General features: G+C 38.7%; 1 protein-coding gene across 2 annotated transcripts in view; it reads right to left on the bottom strand.

The window, feature by feature from the left end:
• HEATR5B (HEAT repeat containing 5B) overlaps window positions 1-17,508 on the bottom strand; it is a 56,323-nt gene extending 38,815 nt beyond the window's left edge. Inside the window, exons 1-17 of one of the 2 annotated variants that reach the window (XM_035563389.2) lie at window positions 17,422-17,508; window positions 14,701-14,866; window positions 13,984-14,195; window positions 12,375-12,483; window positions 11,154-11,303; window positions 10,471-10,642; window positions 9,950-10,107; window positions 8,674-8,923; window positions 6,875-7,030; window positions 5,813-6,063; window positions 5,295-5,406; window positions 3,935-4,087; window positions 3,561-3,660; window positions 2,810-2,919; window positions 2,105-2,268; window positions 927-1,102; window positions 284-389 (exon numbers count right to left, since the gene is read on the bottom strand). In XM_035563389.2, the coding sequence (XP_035419282.1) occupies window positions 284-389; window positions 927-1,102; window positions 2,105-2,268; window positions 2,810-2,919; window positions 3,561-3,660; window positions 3,935-4,087; window positions 5,295-5,406; window positions 5,813-6,063; window positions 6,875-7,030; window positions 8,674-8,923; window positions 9,950-10,107; window positions 10,471-10,642; window positions 11,154-11,303; window positions 12,375-12,483; window positions 13,984-14,195; window positions 14,701-14,826 (2,505 nt within the window). In that variant the 5' untranslated portion in view covers window positions 14,827-14,866; window positions 17,422-17,508. Of the gene's footprint in view, window positions 1-283; window positions 390-926; window positions 1,103-2,104; window positions 2,269-2,809; window positions 2,920-3,560; window positions 3,661-3,934; window positions 4,088-5,294; window positions 5,407-5,812; window positions 6,064-6,874; window positions 7,031-8,673; window positions 8,924-9,949; window positions 10,108-10,470; window positions 10,643-11,153; window positions 11,304-12,374; window positions 12,484-13,983; window positions 14,196-14,700; window positions 14,867-17,163; window positions 17,222-17,421 lie in introns of those variants that run through there. The other variant, XM_050710067.1, reaches the window with a different exon arrangement.
• Between the last annotated feature and the right edge of the window lie 5 nt (window positions 17,509-17,513).

A 17,513-nucleotide genomic window follows, 5' to 3' on the forward strand; every position in this document is an offset into this window, starting at 1 on the left:
AAGTACAGTGCAAAGAAAATTACAGTAGTGAAAAAGAAAATAAAGTCAGAATACTATAGAGACATGAATCTCATCTATTCTTTGTACTGATATGTGCAGATGAGCTGAAGCAAAGAGCATCTGAAAAAAAGAGGGGGGGGAGAATTTGCAAAGTTCGGGTTTTGTTTCGAAAAGTTTAAGTATTAACTTCAGCAACGTCCTTTTAACAGCCTTTTGTACAGAACACAAGTCTACGAACTGAACTGCTGAATTTTCGCATCTACTACAAGTTCACAAGTTTTACCTTCAAGGCACTAAGAACAGCAGTAAAGATATTAAGCTGCACAGCTTGCTGTCGAACACCTTTAGCCTGCTTGACACATTCAGCAAAGTGATCCAACATCTGTAATCTAAAACAAAGAACATAATTTAAGTGACATTCTTTCAAAATACAAACCAAAACACAGCTGGTAAACACTGCGCACAACCAAAAGGCCTTTTAAGTTGGGTCATAGAATTCGTGCCTCAGGGGCTGCAGAAGGTATTCACCTTAGGCAGAAAGGGTAGTGTTATTTTGAATGTCACTTTGCTGATTCTTCTTTTAGATTAATTCTTCCCTTTTGGAGAAAACACCACCAAGAGAAAGCAATACATTTGACACATTTGGCTGTATACCTAGAAAGCTACGAGGACAAGACTGGAAAAATGCTGCCTCCTCACTACCATTCAAAACAATGTTCCTATTGCTGTTCCTATTATTTTTCCCATTTAACCTCATGCCGTAAAGTGTTACTGGGAGGAGCATTCCCTGAAAGATAGCAAGAACAGGAGTATAATGAACAATCTGCATACGTAGCTACTCTGCAGTTCCCCAGCCAGATTCTTCCATAGCTAAAAACAGTACAGATCCCATTGAATTCTGAAATTGAATATAAATGTAAACTGACCTATGTTTGTAAGAGACATGAGGAAAAACCACACCAAAGAGAGCCACAGATGCATCGATGACAGATACTCCTAGAGGAAGGGGGCCAGGTACAGCTTCACCAGCAGGGATACGCAAATAAATAGAAGATGGATCATGCTCCAAAGCACCACTTCCAGATGCACTGTTAGGCTGAAGCTGCAAAATGCCACACAATATGTGAACACCTCTGAATATACCTTTGCAAATAAAAATCTTATCTAGAAATAACCAAAAGACATATGCAGTAGCCAAGAACAATAAACTACCTTACAAGCAATTAAAAGCAACTGCAGTGTCTCCACGCACGCATGCATTAGCATTTACAGGGCCAGTTAAATCTCTGAGGGTAAAAGCAGTTAGCATCTGGGTAAGTGCACAGACTATGACTCCTGGTAGAAGATATGGAAATCAGATACGCATATAATTTCTGATACCCATAGCAGCTTCTGAAGTAGCAGCTTCTGACCACAAACTGACATTTCACAAAAAAGATTATTCATCCACGCAGAACACTGAGTTACAATACAGTATACTAAATGGTCAATGGGTTGTAATGATTCTCTACCCAGAAAAATTTAGAAATGGTACTGTGATTACTAGCATTCCTATCACCATGAAAATACTTCCTAACCATCATTCTTTCAGGAAACACATCTAATCGACTGACTACTTTCTTTAAAAAAAATTGTTTTCACAACTTTTTCATTATCTCATCATGAAACAAAATGTGAGTCTTGTAGCTCTATATTCTTCTTAAAAGGTTGGAAAAGAGAGTAAACTTCTCTTGAGACTTTGATATGATTAAAAACTAAAATGTGACCAAGTAGCTGCCTTCTGAGAAACCCTGACATTATTAAATAGGCTGTGGCAAAATAAGCATTTTCAGCTCCCCTTCTCACCCAGGAAATTTCTGAGAAGGTGAGTTGCAAAAGTTTATGATGGCACAGTTCAGCCAATCCTCACAACAGTTATTTGTCTATAGAACACAGTGAATGAATTAATGAATTGTTCCCAGTGCTGCACTTGTTTCCAGGAGCCATAAAAAAAAGGTTAATTATGTCAACACTGGTAGCTTATCTGAAAAACTTCATCAAGAGAGATTCCCATAGCAATACTTGCTTCTTTTTTTTAATTCATATTCTTCTGTTTTTATATTACCTGGTCTTCAATTGACTTATGATCAGTTTCCTGGAGCCAAGAGCCAAGAAGAACACTGTCATCGTAATGACAAAGAGACCTCAGGAGTGATGTGGTTGTATTAGCAGAGTTGTCTGTCAAAGTAAATTCTGCTACCAACTCACGAAGAAGTGCATTAAATGATCCTAAGACATAGGACAGTAAAAAGTATCATTATTACTTTTTATCCAAAACATTTCAGCTACAGATCAGAAGTTACAAATCAAAGTGTGTACCACTACCTTGATTTTACAAGTAGCAAACAGACAGAGGTAAACCTGACAATACCACAGGCAAGAGCAATGCCTCAAACAGAACCCAGAACTCCCAGTTCCCCTATCAGTGTCCTGAACAATAGATCAGGCCACCCCCCTCAGGATGACAATCCAGATTCTGCAAAATCTTGCTCATTCACATGATCATGTAGATATAATGAATTAATAAACATTTGCACATTTAAGTAAACAAGCAGATATTTCGTTGAAACTGCAGTTCTGTGGAAGTCTTTGATATCTGTCTGGTTGGGCTCAATTTGCTTTTTTAAACTTTTAGGAAAAGACAGATGTGTACTTTTTACACAGCCACCTAGTGCTACATGACAGGTCAAATAAAGATATCACCAAAAACACATTCAAAGAAGTACAGTTTTTACTTTAACAATCGCTGTCAAAAAAAATAAATACATACCTTCATATGTCTTTGGAGGTAATAAAGCCAATATATCGTAAAGTCTTAAACGGACCATCGCTGCACTAGCTTTCAGATGAGCTCCATGTGCTTTAATTACAGATGGAATGCTACAGAATCAAAAAACAGAGGCAGACAGCAACATTGTAGTTACTGAAAAGAGTATTTCTTATTTCTTTTGACAAGATATGCCTCTAGTCAGAAAAGGAAAACAATGTTCAAAGAACTACTCTGATGAGTTACTTCAGCATTATTCAAATAACTAATACATTCTTGGAAGTAATAGTTCTGAGAATTTTTTTTTTTTAATTTAAACTACTGCTTAAACAAAAGAAACAAACAAAAAAAAGCCCAACCCGTGTTTTATCTTTTATTCTGTAAAATATTGCAAATCCTTTCATTGTTACATTTATAAAAGTATATCTATTGATTAACATCTAGTACACCAGTAACTTAGCTTTCTCGTCTTTTCAACATGAAGCAAACCTGGAAGTAAAAAAGCTCACTGAAAATCCAAAACACAGTTAAGAAAAAAAATTTGGGAACGTGAATTAAAACAAAGTAGTTCTATTATTTCAGCTCTGGGAAAAAATAAACGTGAACAAAAAGCAGAAACAGCAGAAGAACAGAACGGTAACTTCCTCTCAATAGTGATATTTTTTTTTTTTCAAAAGACCATTTCTTTATCTCACAATGTGCTTCTAAAAGATAACACAAATACACTTTATTTTTTTTAAAACTGTCTACTTACTGTGACATCATTGTCATGGCACATTCTATAGGTGTCATCAACTTCCTGATCACATCCTCAGTAAGGAGCTCAGGACAGTGAGCAACAAAACTTCTCATAGCTATTAACAAAATATAATTTAAAATTTTACTCAGACAAACATAAACCAACATACAGATCCTAAGAGGATATAAAGAAGCAGCAATTAAAAATTTTTATTCAATGTGTGACATGTTCGTAAGACTACGTACCAAAAATAGGTCCTTGGTGAAAATCTGACAAGTCTTACTTGTGTTCAGAGAAAGAAGGGAAGCTAAGACAGATTTCTCTATAATATTTGGGATCATGTTCTGTTTTACCATGTGCTTGTAAATTTTGAAATTTCAAATTCTTACCACACAGAGCTCCAGCACGGCCTTCCAATGTTACTTGCCAGGTGAAAGAATCCCCTCTAGCCTTTTCTGCCTCCAACTCCTTCAGAGAACGTGGAAACACATTTCGCCATAGCAGCAACATCTTAGGGAGATGATATCGAACAACAGAAGGACCTATTCATAAAAATAAATGAATAAAAGACCGTATAGTAAAAATTTTTATTAAACTAAGCACAAAAAATCTGCCATGAAGGCATTTGTTCTTATAACTATTTTTCTCTTACTTCCCTTCTCTTCCTACTTCTCCCTACTTGAATCTCCTTCACTGTTCTCTCATTTGTAGATTAAAAGTGTTCCAAACAGTGAAGATAAGTCTGTCTGTTGATATTAGTACTAAAAATAGGGACTAGCCAATTCTATATGTTGAATCATGTATGTAACTGCTGACACTTGTCTTTTTATTCTGACTTCTAATTCTTATTTTTATATTACTGTTTTGAAGGCAAGCTCTTTAGCCTAGTGCAACTTATTCATATGATAGAAAAAGTGACAGTTACTAACTATAAATACAGTTTCCAGTCAAGTTTAAAGAAAGCTTCTGAAAAAGCTCTAGAAAATCCAATGCAAGTACATTACAAATATATTGGAGAAGGACAACCAAAACAGCGCTACACTGTTAGCAAAATGTTGGCAAAAATGGGATGATGTAGAGAATACAAAACATAAATGACATTTGCTGAGAGATCAAGATACTGAAGAACATATCAAAGCTTTATCACATTTTCCATTATAAAACCAGAAACAAACAAACAAACAAAAAAATAATTGCTGCAAAAATCAGGAATACTTTATAACCTGTCAAAATATAGCATCCTACATTTCTGTGATGGTATATATAAACAGTCATACATAAAGTTGCTGTTTTGTTTTGTTTTTTTTTAAAGACAACTGAATGGCTTTTAAACTGTTAACATCCCTAATCAGTATTATTGCTTATCCATGATATGCTTGCAACTTGTTGAAAGGCTAATTACATTTTATTTGCGGTTTGTTTCTTGTGCACCACAGAACTGATTAGTACTTTTCATAAAATGACTAAATGCTAGGTTTCCAAAACAAAGCAAAAATAACCAGAGCAGATTTTTTTTTTGAAGGTTACGTCACCTTCTATTATCCTTCAGCTTACATGAACTCTAATATTTCAATTCTCTGCATCATGAACATCACTGCTGAAATAAATGAACTAACACTCTGTTTCCAGTGGTATCAATACCCTAGTACTAGACACTGTACTGATTATATGTAGCAACTATTTGCTACAGTGGATAACCAGAAAGGTTGGACAAGCATCATAATAAAAAATACAACTGTTTTTACAAACCTAAAGTCATAAGTGCTCCAAGTAAAAGCCATCCAGCTTGAGTCCGTTGCAAGGAAAGTCTGCTGTTCTGTGCAGCAGTTCGTAACAGATCCTCAGCAATACTAACCACCATCTGCAATGTCATAAAAACGGATTTCAAAAAAATAAATTAAGCCACTCCTACAAATCCACTCTTACTAATCACATGTAAAATTTAAATTGATCTTCTATAAAGAGCAGATTACATTTTACACAGATAATTAGCACATGACAATACAGACAGTAACATTCTCTTAAGTAATTATTCATTAATATGACCAAGAAGAATGCAAATTTGAAAAAGGGATGGAAAAAAAAAAGCTGGTAAATATTATAACTGAAATGCTACAAACAAGTGCTCTGACCATTGCTCTTGCTAGGTACAAGGTCAATTTCATGACCCTTTAACTTGTTACTACGTTAGACATCTTGCAAAGCTACTACTTCTTGAAAAAAAATCTCTCTCTTAGTACACTCCCACCTGAAGCTTATTATCTCACCTTTCCTTTGGCATGGGGAATGCCTAAGGGACACTGATGCACACCACCTAATAATGCAGCCATTGCAAAACTGTAGCCACTGACAGCTTCGGGGGAGGTCTTCAGATTGTTGAGTCTTTCTGCACATCTATCTAGAAACGGAGTCAACTGAAAAGGCAATGCCACAGCCACACACCGCAAACACCATGCGGCAGCAAGTCGAGCAGCCATGCTGGGATGAAGAAGAACTGAAGTTACCGTCTCCAACAGACCTACAGGAAAGAGTTTATAGTTTTAAAATTACAATATGCTTTTTCACATATGTAGACACGCAAACCGTATCTATATTAGATAGGAAACATGAAAGTTAAGAATGCCAGAACTGAAGTACTTGAGTTTTTATAACTTTGCCTTTTTCTTTAAGGAAACTCAGAAGCATTATTAGCATTAGCTAATAGTGTAATGCTATTAGCATTAGCTTGAAGTTCCACTGGAAAAAACATGGGTATCCACAAACTGAAAAAAAATAAGGACTACAATCTCACGTTATAAATGTGGATTCAGATGTTAAAAGAAGCAAGAAGAAAATCCCACACCAGCCCTGATCAACTTAGGTCAAATAACAAGCTTTTTAAATGGGACTATCCACAGCTTCATCTCCTGACAAAATGCCCCTAGTCTTCGGGTTAAAAAAAAAAAAAAAAAGAAAATCTCTCAAGGAAATACAGCTTTCCAGAAGCAAATATTTCAGACCTTCTACAGTAAAACAAACTATTTCCTTTAATACCATTATTGGAAACTCATTGATGCTAAAAATCACAACTTCACAATTTCACTCATCCTGAAAAGGAGCTTCAGGCTGAACTTCCACCAAAAAAGTTGCTTAAAACTTTGTCAAACTTGAACTAAAGTTAAGGTAGTATACACAGCGAGCGGGACAAACTCAGCTATAGGGAGTACTACACAGGATGCCAGTTTAATTAATTTCTTTCTTACACGTTAGTTTACTATTTTAACTAGATTGTAATCATATTTCATATTCAGTGCTCAAATATCTTGACCTATTTAAGTTTATCTGCATACCAATAGAGGGTTCTTGAATAAGAGGAGATGCAGTGGCATTCAGACTCTGAACCAGACTACCCAGTTCTTGAAGAGCACACACCATTACATGCTGGCTTGCAGCTATATCAGCAGCTCCTGCTTTATTTTCACTGTTAGCATCATTCACAACTGCTTCTGCAGAAAAGAAAAGTATCTCCTTTAACTACCATATGAATCACATATACAGGATATAGCATATACAAGATAGGAAGGGAAAACAGAGTTTTAACATCAACCCTAAATATTAAAATAAAAGCACAAGTTTGCCTGTAGCATGAGCTCACAAAGCAAATGCATTCTGAAGAATAATAAGTTTTAAAGCTACCAGCCAAACATAATCATCTAGAGTCCATGAAAAATACACGCCCAGAAGTTGCTGTGGATGGCATTGCACTAAGAGCTAGGATTAATACTGTAACACAGCAAAAGTAAGTATACCCACATGCAGCATGTGGGTATTGTATCTACGTATACACACGTACCTACAGATGAAGTACTTAAGACCATAATCTTGTCATATCTAGATTCTGTATATCAATTTGTATGCATATATATGGAATAAAAATTAAAAAAAAAATTAAAATCACACTAATATTAAAAAATTTATCATAACCATTAATCATCTTAGAGCTATCCAATTAATTTCATAGATCTCACTTCATGTTTTTTTCTCCTACACAATGTCCCAGGAGCAACAGAGTAAGGGATGGGATTCCTTACCTGATGGGTAAGGAAGCTGCGACTGTCACTTCTATGAAAATGGACTTCAGTATCAGCTTAAAATTTATGTATCTTCTACACGACAAATTTAACAAAAGGTCCCCCTTACATGAAGGGAAGCAATCATTACCCAGTAAAAATACCTCTAACTTATCAAATTCATTGGAAATGATTAAAAAAAAAAAAAAGCAGGTCATCCTATCATCCAAAAACATAATGGAATTCTCCCTAACTTTGATAAGCAGGTGGCAGGAGGAGGAATTTTTGCAACCGCTTTATCTCAGAACTATCATTTCTGATCGACTTCCTCCTGGGAGTAAAAGGGTTCCGACTGCAATAAATATTAAAGTTCCAATTAACTTCAGACATACCTTCCCTATCAAAAAACAGTTAAGAGAATAATCTGCAAAAGTTTCAAACACATTTGCATTAAATATCAATTTTAAGAACAAATTAGATAATGGCATTAGAAAAAAAAACAGTTATTTGCTAAATGCACTGTTGTGCAATTCCAGTTTCCCTTCTCAATCTCTAGCTCAAATTAACTGTTTCATAAGAAACAAATGACAACAGTTTTAATCATCAGTCCTCTTAGTGATTGTATATTCAAGAGGCCATGTTTATCCTCTCTAATTCCAGTTGTCAGATTACATCATTGTCACCTATAAAATCCAATTGGGTATCAGTATGGATATTAGTAGGGGATATACAAGGACATTATGTGACCTACAGGTTCTTCAGCAGTACTCTACCCGAGTTTCAATACAACCTATCCCAAGATTAATTGCAAAAACGCACTTTTGTTCCCCATCTTGCATTCTAAGCAAATACAATGTCAAAAGCCACCAGAGAGAGGATAGATAACAAGCCACTTTTATGCAGTCACCTTTTAAGTAGAAGTTACATTTTGGACATCAAATTTCAAACAGAAAGCAGATGAATTATCTTTTACCATAGCAATAAAATTACTTCTCGCAGTAGGAGAAAAAAAAGGGTTGAGATGATAACGACAATGATTTTCAACAGCTCTCAAATGCAGAAAAAAAAATGTTTCTCACCCACTGCTTTCATTTGTTTACCAATAGCTTGACATATATCTTTGGCAGCTGCAATCTGTGCTTTCTCCCCCAGTAAGCTGCCCACAGTTGCTCTCAGGATAAAGGACACACATCTTCGAGAGTACACTGCTTCCACGTGGGTCTGAGTTGCACGAGGATGGGAGACCAGATCAAGCACATGGGACAAAAACGTAGCAAAGTTGCGCTCCAACCACTGACCTCCTAATGTTGTAACAAAGACAACATAGGCCTGCAAATTCAGAGTTACATACAGATCCAATTAAAACAGAAACAAGAGCCTACCAACTGAAGTAATATCCATGCATGTTGCAGTACAGCAGTGACACCAGGGACAGTTATATGCAACCTTAGTAGGGCTAAGCAGGATGAATCAACCCATCAGCCAAGTCTTTGAAGCCAAATTGCTTCCAGTACCAACAGCAGCTCCAACACTGCTACGTATACTGTGAAGTGCAAAATCCTCTTTGGATGACAAGGCCTGTCCACTGCTCTAAATATGTCTCTTCTTAAAAAAGTGTTTAAATAATAATAATGCAAATAGCAACAACATGAACATGTTTTAATTCATGATGAAGACTGAACATTTTTGGCAAGTTCACCTAGAAAAAGACTGAAAAAAATAAAAGGTTTCACAAAATACCCTAGGATTAAAATAATGTGAATTCTGTCAAGATACTGCAGCATATTGAAACACATGTCAGACTGGGAATGCCTGAATTCGAGGTTATGCTGCTGCTACCTTTCTCTATTAGAAAAAGAGAGCTTCTGTATTCAGATTTCACCTACTCAGAAAAGACAGATGGAAAGAAGAAACATAGTCTAAAAAGCTAGGGCAGCAAACTTGACGCAGCAACCAGGAGGACCAGCACACACAAAAGGACAGAAGTATGCCCTGTCTAAAAAGAAATAGAATGAAAATGGGGAGCCAGTCTTTAAGATGCTAATTTTTCAATTTTTTTTTTTATTTTTTTTTTTTTTACAAGCTAATCCCACCTAAAACACACTGATCAAACCAAATAAGCATTCCTAAGCACATATTTGAATCATTGGGAATAATGTGTCTTAGAGGAATGACACTATATATACATCTCACAAACCAGGTGAGCCAAACTAGCCTTGCAAGTTATTATAAACAAATAAAGACCACAAATAAATCCTAAAAGGGTTACAGTTAATGTACAAATGTTACTTAATTTAAAAAAAAATAAATACTACCGATATTAAAATACTACAGAATACAAAGGTTATCACAAACCTGAGTAACACCAACTCGCACTTCTCTATTGACAGATCCTCCTACTTTTAACATCTCTCCACCACTCTTTAGGAAACCAGACCCTCCACGCAGAAATCCAGTGGCCATAAGTTCCAAGACTTCCTCAAGTGTAGCTTTCTTCACATTCTGCCGCATCACTTTTGCGAAGAGAAAAGCAATCATTTAAAGTTCCAAACACAAGCAATCATCTCAAAAATCTCTATTACTAATTCAAAACTGTCTTGCAACATAAATCTAGACAACATTTCAGATGTTTTTTATGCTTACAAAATAAGCTACTATTCCCAAATGATTTTGATAGCTTGACTTTTTTTTTCCCCAACTACAACAGGGAAACTGAACACTTTACTTTTTCTAAGCGAAGAGTTTATAAAACCAAACAAATCAACTACATACATGTCCATGTACTAGAAGAACAATGTATCATGCAACACTGTCAAATAACATGGCACTAAAGATGCAGCTTGTCCATTTGGAAATGGAATCCAGAAGGAACATACCTGTTGCTTGTTTTGGTATCAGTGCTGTGGCCATGACTGTCCCCAAAAGCTTTGACACTGCAACTCGCACGCCATAGTTTGAGTTTTCCAGAGCTTTAAAGCACAGCGTTGCAACATTCTCTAGTTCAGCTGTCCACATAAACACCGCTTCATTTTGTAATTCCAGCAGACACTGAAGGAGGGAGGAAGAAAAAAACAACAACAAAACTTGCTGAGCACCAATAGAGACTATTCTTACCCTTTTTCTAGGTATTGCTGTAATTGTTAGGTTTATTAAGCAAGTATTTTAATATGAATATACGGACTTTTTTCCCCACACTCCCAATTAACTGAAAACTTATCTGAACAATCAGAATAATCATGGAATAGGTTGACACAAATAAAAAAGTAAAAGGAAAACACAAAAACAGCAACTATGTTACTCAAAATCTCTCCTACTGAGACCCACAGTTAATTTACTCTCTCATTATCTATTTATCAAGTGTGGAAGCCAATACCACTGTACCTCAGTACATGTGAAGCAGTAAGTCAAATGTCTGAGCCTTCGGTATTAACCACTAAGGACTTATCTTTCCCACGTAATGGTCAAGTTTCCCATGATAGGCAACAGGTCAAAGTTCAGATGCAGACACTTCACAGTCACAGAACAAAGAATTTCCAGAACTGGGGAGAAACACACCCACCTTGGCCACTGCACATCGTACAGCCATAGATCTGTCTGTCAATAGAGACCGGGCATTCTTATAAATATCACGGTGACAAGAAGCTGCTGCTCCTCCAAGGCCATTTAAGACTTTCTGTAAACTCATCAGGATTTCACTGCGGCCCTGAGACTGCACGCATAAGAAGCATTTATGCAAAAACGCAGACACAGCACTTACATCAAATGCCAGGTTTCTACATTTTCCTACTTCTGTACATGCATATTTTTGTAAGCATTGTTACCAGTTCACTGAAGTCTGGTACAACCATTACCTGGCTGGTGTGAGATAGCAATAAGCATTAGACATGACCTTACTAGAACTGCTTCTAGTGCCACATAAATTAAGAAGAGGCTGAATAGTCCAACAAATTGACCCTAAATAAGATGCTTCTGTCCTGTCCCAACTGCTGTAGCCTCAGGAAAAACAAAAAAATAAACAAAACCCCAAGCAAACGATATAAGAGAATGTGAAGCCCAAGCAGTCAACAGATTCTTACCATACCTGCACAAAGGCAGGTACTTACAGTTGGAGGGCACAAAAAAAAATTTATCTATATCTGTATATATAGGTATCAGAGCATACAAGGGCACAGTTGAAGAAAACCAATGTCAGGAGAAAATACAGACTTATTTGATACCGTCAGCACTGTTATAAGTCCCCCCTTTATCTCCAGCAGTGGGATTACTCATGTTTATTACTGCATATACACTTTCCATGACAAGCAGGAATCAAGATCTACACAATCAGCACTCCTTTACAACCTGTCATATATTTCAAAAGAAACGGAGCTATTTCGGTCGTATCAGCCCCACTGACAACCCACAACACATTCTCTCAGTATGATGGTACATACTGTCTTTTCAGGGCAGAATGTATCCTGCTGACAATCTGCATAACGTTTTTTGTTGAAAAACTTAAGTATTTCTTTTTAATTTTTAAACAATTGAACATTTATGCAAGGTACACAAGTGGAAATCCTAACGCAGTACTTCGAATGGTACATACAACCATTTCACAATTTTAATTACAGATGCCATAATAAAGCAACTACTATAATATGCATATAACAAAACTCTCAACTCTCCCTCTGCAGAACAAATCCACGTACATGTTTACCTTGATACAAGTAATTTGCATTTTTCTACATAGAATAGTCTAAATGGAACCAAGACCACAAATATAAAATATTTCAAAACTTACCTCTGCACTTTTCAGAGATTTTAAGAGATTATTCACTGTTTCTGGAAAAGAACTACCCAACATTCTGCCCATTTTTTCATAAAATGCTCCAACACATGCCACAGCAGCCCTATGAAAAAAAGACATACATGTATTTGAATGGGTATTATTACATGATCTACATAATCCACACAGAGTGAGAAATTCTGGAGAAGACAAGTATATGCTGAAATCTCAGCAAGATCAGGATTTTGTGTGCTTCTGTTAACAGGTGCTTGGTAAACAAAGTTCTGAACTAGAAACTCCCCACCCCCTAATATATTTGGTACATTTTCATAGATACTGAGAGATTTTTTCTCAAGCCTAAGAACTTAAGATACATAAGTTATAGTGCACTAACACAATAACATTTATGGACACTGTGAAGATCACTGTATCCAAAAACACTTATATACATTTTTTTCCTTTCCCGGACATTTTTGATTAGGAAGTGTTGAGTAACACTGTAGTGCAGTTGGATATACAAATTGCTCCAGGACAGTCACAGACACAGCCCCTGAAAATATGCACATTTTCACTATGAAGAAATAGGATTTTTTTAAAAAAAAAAAAAAAAAGAATTTCAGGTTTTTTTTTTTGCAAAACTATGTTACAAACTGATTACAGCCTACTGCTTAACTGGCATGTCTCCTACACAACTCTTCTACACAAACATCAAAAACTAAGGCTTGAAACTATATAGTAAAAAAAAAAAAAAAGACCTTCTTGATTATCACTTAAACAGGTAGTGTAAATTTCTGAGCATGTGACAGTACTAAGCCTTTTCTACTTATACAGGTTCCTCGCAGAGTTGCAACAGTTTCATATGAAAGAAGGACAGTATCGCCACAAAAGGTGACTACTTCAGATTTTATTGTTATACCTCATTATGGTAATGCCTGAAGGCAGCCCAAATGGAGGTTTGCTAGACACTGTGAATATATGATGTGGTACCCCACAGGTGGTGGGGCCCTAAAGCAGTTTCAACAGATGTCGTTTGTGGCATTAACCAGATTCCTACCAGTGAGACTCTGCTCCTATACATGAAGACAAACTGGATCACATATACATGCACGCCCACATCCAAGTGTACAGACTCTGAGAAACTTAAGCAGTACATTACGATAGGGGAATGGAAGCAAGCAATGCTCGAGGTGGGGGAAAGCTTCTACATTTAGTTACAATTCTCTTGGCAATTGCTCCTGCTTGACGACCCACGGGCTCCATCATAAATTGGGTACTTGGGCTCAAACACCAATAGAACTGGTGGAATTGCTTCACTGCATTATTTATATGTTGCATAACCACTGTCATCCTCTCCACTGCATAAGCACGTGAAGAAACATAAGATACTCCTTTGCCTGGAGGAAAGCATCGAACTTTCACACAGAAATGTATCTATCACCCTCGAATCCTGCCCTCCACAACCTCAATATTGCTCTTTTTTTCCTGCTACATCAATCAAATATAAACTCCACCAAAGCACGCACAATAGAAGTAAACATGCACATATACAGGCAGATTTTTCTGTAATATCCATGACCGCTTTGCTTAAAAATCACTCCCCTTTCCCCAGTAATACTGAACGCACAGTTTTGTGGGCAGGTAGGCTGCCGTGTCATCTTTGCTCTTGATGATGTCATTACACTTGTCAAGTGTCTGAAAAACAGTAAATGTGTCTCCAATGCTGTAGAGAGCAGCAAGATTTTTTGCTAGCAGTTTTCGCGTAGGTGGACCTGGGGAACTGCTGATGAGTCCTGTTAGCTGTTCTACTAGTTTCTTCTGCTTTTCCTTGACATCTGTCTGTTAATGGACCAAAAATTAACACAGTAAGTCTTGTTTCAAACAACACCCAGCAAAAAACACAAGAGACTGAAGTAAACCTTATACCACTCCCACTTCTCCATAATTCACAGAGGCTTGAGATACGCCCAGTAATAGCAGAGACAGACACTAAATGATCAGAATTGGTCGTTATTTTAAGTAATTTTTGCATTCTTTAAATGACTTACTAAAATTACAGTATTACCTGCACAGAGCATCTTTTAATCCTCGTTACCATCAAGAATCCCTACACCAGAAGGGAAGGTTTTACTTTCCAAACATTTATGACACTTTAGAACAGAAACCAAACTAAATGGTTTATGCAAGAGAGTCACTCTGCCTACAATTAAACACTTAAAAGCAACAAACTAAAACGGAGGCTGAAGCTGGAATCAGACAGTTATGATCTGAATATTATCTATTAGCTTGCTCTATGATAAAATTAATACATGTTTTAGAAAAAGGAAAAAAAAACAACACTTACCTTGTTAGCAGCTACCAGCACTTTATCCAAAAATCTTAACCACTCAAAGATAAAGACGGGCCTCTTTGCTTCTGTGATCTGTGCTAACGCTTCCTCATTCAGCAACAAACTATGAGCCAGCTCCATTACTGGTTAAATTCTGCTTTTATCATAGATTGTAGTGACTCTGAAATAAAAATTGTAGTATTAGTATGAAGTATAGTAGAACTATACAGAGCTTTGAAAATCACATGAAAATATGAAGATGACATACATCAGATGACATTGACTTTACAACCAAGTACACTCATCAGTACTTCATGGATCAGAGCTGCTAATAGTAAAAAGAGCACCTACAGACAACTAAAAGGTGCAAATTCTGAGCCAAGAAAAATACACCAAAGTCCCTGCCTAAAGAGAAAAAAAAAAAGCAACACAAAAGAGCTAAAGGAGTCATCTCACTGTCTCCTCTCACATGAAACAGAGTAAGAACTGTCCCTAATCAAGACTCTTGACCCCATTCCTGAAGCTGAAACACGAACCTGGACACCTCCTCAACATCTTCAACAGACAAGGTGAGAAAGAGACGAGCCCCTTACAAGCACTAGTGCAGAATCAGCATCTTTTGCTTTCAGGAACAAGCGAATGGTTCTCTTTTCTGAAGAATGTGTGCATGCCCCGAGACACAAAGTGTGGGCTCCACAGAAATAGCACAGCACAAGGCCTGCACTCTACCATAGTTCCAGAGCACAACACAGCTACAGAAGCGACACATGCAATCAGCGGCACCACATTAAGGAACACAGAAACACGTTTTCTAGAAATAAGACTCATCTGTGCTGGTTTAGAATGTATCACTAAACATCACAGGATAATCTACCAACATGTTAGTCAGCAAAATCGCACAACAGACATAACTCTGTGGCCTAACGCAGTTTCGCAGCTGAAATTCTAGGATGGCCCAAAATATTTAACTGGAAGAAGAAGAGCAAGGGGTAGAAAGGATATTAATAGGATTTCCCAGCCCTCACAAATCTGGGAGAGGCAGGAACAGTGACAGCATTTGGGATCGCTGACCTAAGACTTCCCAGAGCCCCCTGGCCTTGCTTTACAGAGTGGACAAACATGTCCTCTGAAACCCAGCCAGCCTTACCTACGGCGGCCTGGAGCACAGGCAGCAGCCAAAGGACTGCACGCCTCCCCGGCAGGCAAAGTACCACAGATCCAACACTCAGACCCTGCTCACTGACTGTGGGGCAGCAGAAAAGCATTACCAAAAGCACACCACTGCCATAAGCAACCACTCTGCCCGCAATATCACCTTCAGCAAACTACATTTAAGCAAGCGGAGCTGTTTAATGCAGAACTGATGGGGGGAAAAATATCTAAAAAACAACATAAAAACAAAACCAACAAAGTCAACCATCTTCTGCAAAAATACCCCTCCCCCCTCAAAAAAAAAAATCATCACACCAAACCAAAAACCTGAGTTTAGTGATGCTGAAACTCAGATCTCAGGTAGAACAGGAAAAGCAAATCAAACAAGCAGTACCGTGCCTCCCCACAGCTATCCTCCTACAGCTGCACCGCTCTGCCCATATTCTCAGGGTGTTTACTGTGCTCTCCCCTGCTTCCTCTTTTGAGGTCAAACCCAACAAATTCTTAAAGTGAAATGAAGTGAATTAAATTAAATCACTTGATGTGTTTTTAAATCAGCCCCCCATTTGACAGTAGTGAAGGGTGACATACCAGTACCACAACCGTAATGGGGTTCTAAATTCACCTGTGCGCACCGAATACTTAGGAACTAGCACAGCACAGTATCTGTAACACCATCCTGGCTCCCTGTTCCTTGGTACCGTATTTCGTGGTGTTTTTCATTACTTACATCACCAGGGGCAGATCAGCAAAGGTGGAACAACCACGTACAGAAGCACGTTCTGCCCTCCCGCTGATACCTCCCAAACACTTTTACTGGATTATTAATTTTTTAAAACGTTACAAAGAATTCAGAGGTCTTGCCTATCACTAAGGTACACAGAGGTTGCCCAAAACACCTTGAAAGGAGAGCAGAGAGAAGCGCAGTGAACGTCAGCGGCACTAAGGCTGTCCGGAGGGCTACCCAGAGGTGCACGGCCCAGTCTGACAGCACAGCTCCTTGCTCCTTTTCCTCCCCAGCCAAAAGTTTTGGTCTTCCCCTGGCCTTTAGAGTCCTGAATCCCTCATCCGCACATTCCCTTATCTCTTCACCTGCTGGATTTAGGGACCATAAGCTCTAGCTCCCCAACCCGCACACATGCACACATTCAGCCATGCCACCGCGGCGCATAGGATCGGACGTAGGACAAATTACAGGGCATTCAGGGGGCTGAAGGGCCTCGAAGCCCTCAGCTGGGCTCTCCCCAGGCCACCTGCGACGACCAGAGCCTTGCTCCCGAGCCCACCCAAGCCTGCCCATCTCCCACCCACCGCGCACACCGTTACCTCCCCCGGGGCTCAGCTACGCCGAAGCAAGGCAGGGATTAAACCCCCCCAGCCGTGCCAGAAAGCCCTTCCGATCTGCCCGCCGAGAAGCGCTCAGCCCCAAGCCGGAGCTCTCCCGGGACAACCGGGCCTGCGGGCTGCCGTGCCAGGGCACCCCGCTCCGCCCAGCCCCCGGCGCAGCGAGCCCCGAGCGGGGCCGCTGCAACCGCCCCGGCCCCGGTCCCGGCCCCGGCCCCGGCCCGGGCCCGAGCCCCTCACCCTCAGCAGGCAGCGCGGAGCCGCCGCCGGCCGCGCAGCAGCAGCAGGAAGCGGGAGGAGCGCAGGCGCCAGCGGCCGGGCCGGGGCGGAGG

Source organism: Cygnus atratus, chromosome 3 (genome assembly GCF_013377495.2).
Source record: "Cygnus atratus isolate AKBS03 ecotype Queensland, Australia chromosome 3, CAtr_DNAZoo_HiC_assembly, whole genome shotgun sequence".
NCBI classification, from domain to species: Eukaryota; Metazoa; Chordata; class Aves; order Anseriformes; family Anatidae; genus Cygnus; species Cygnus atratus.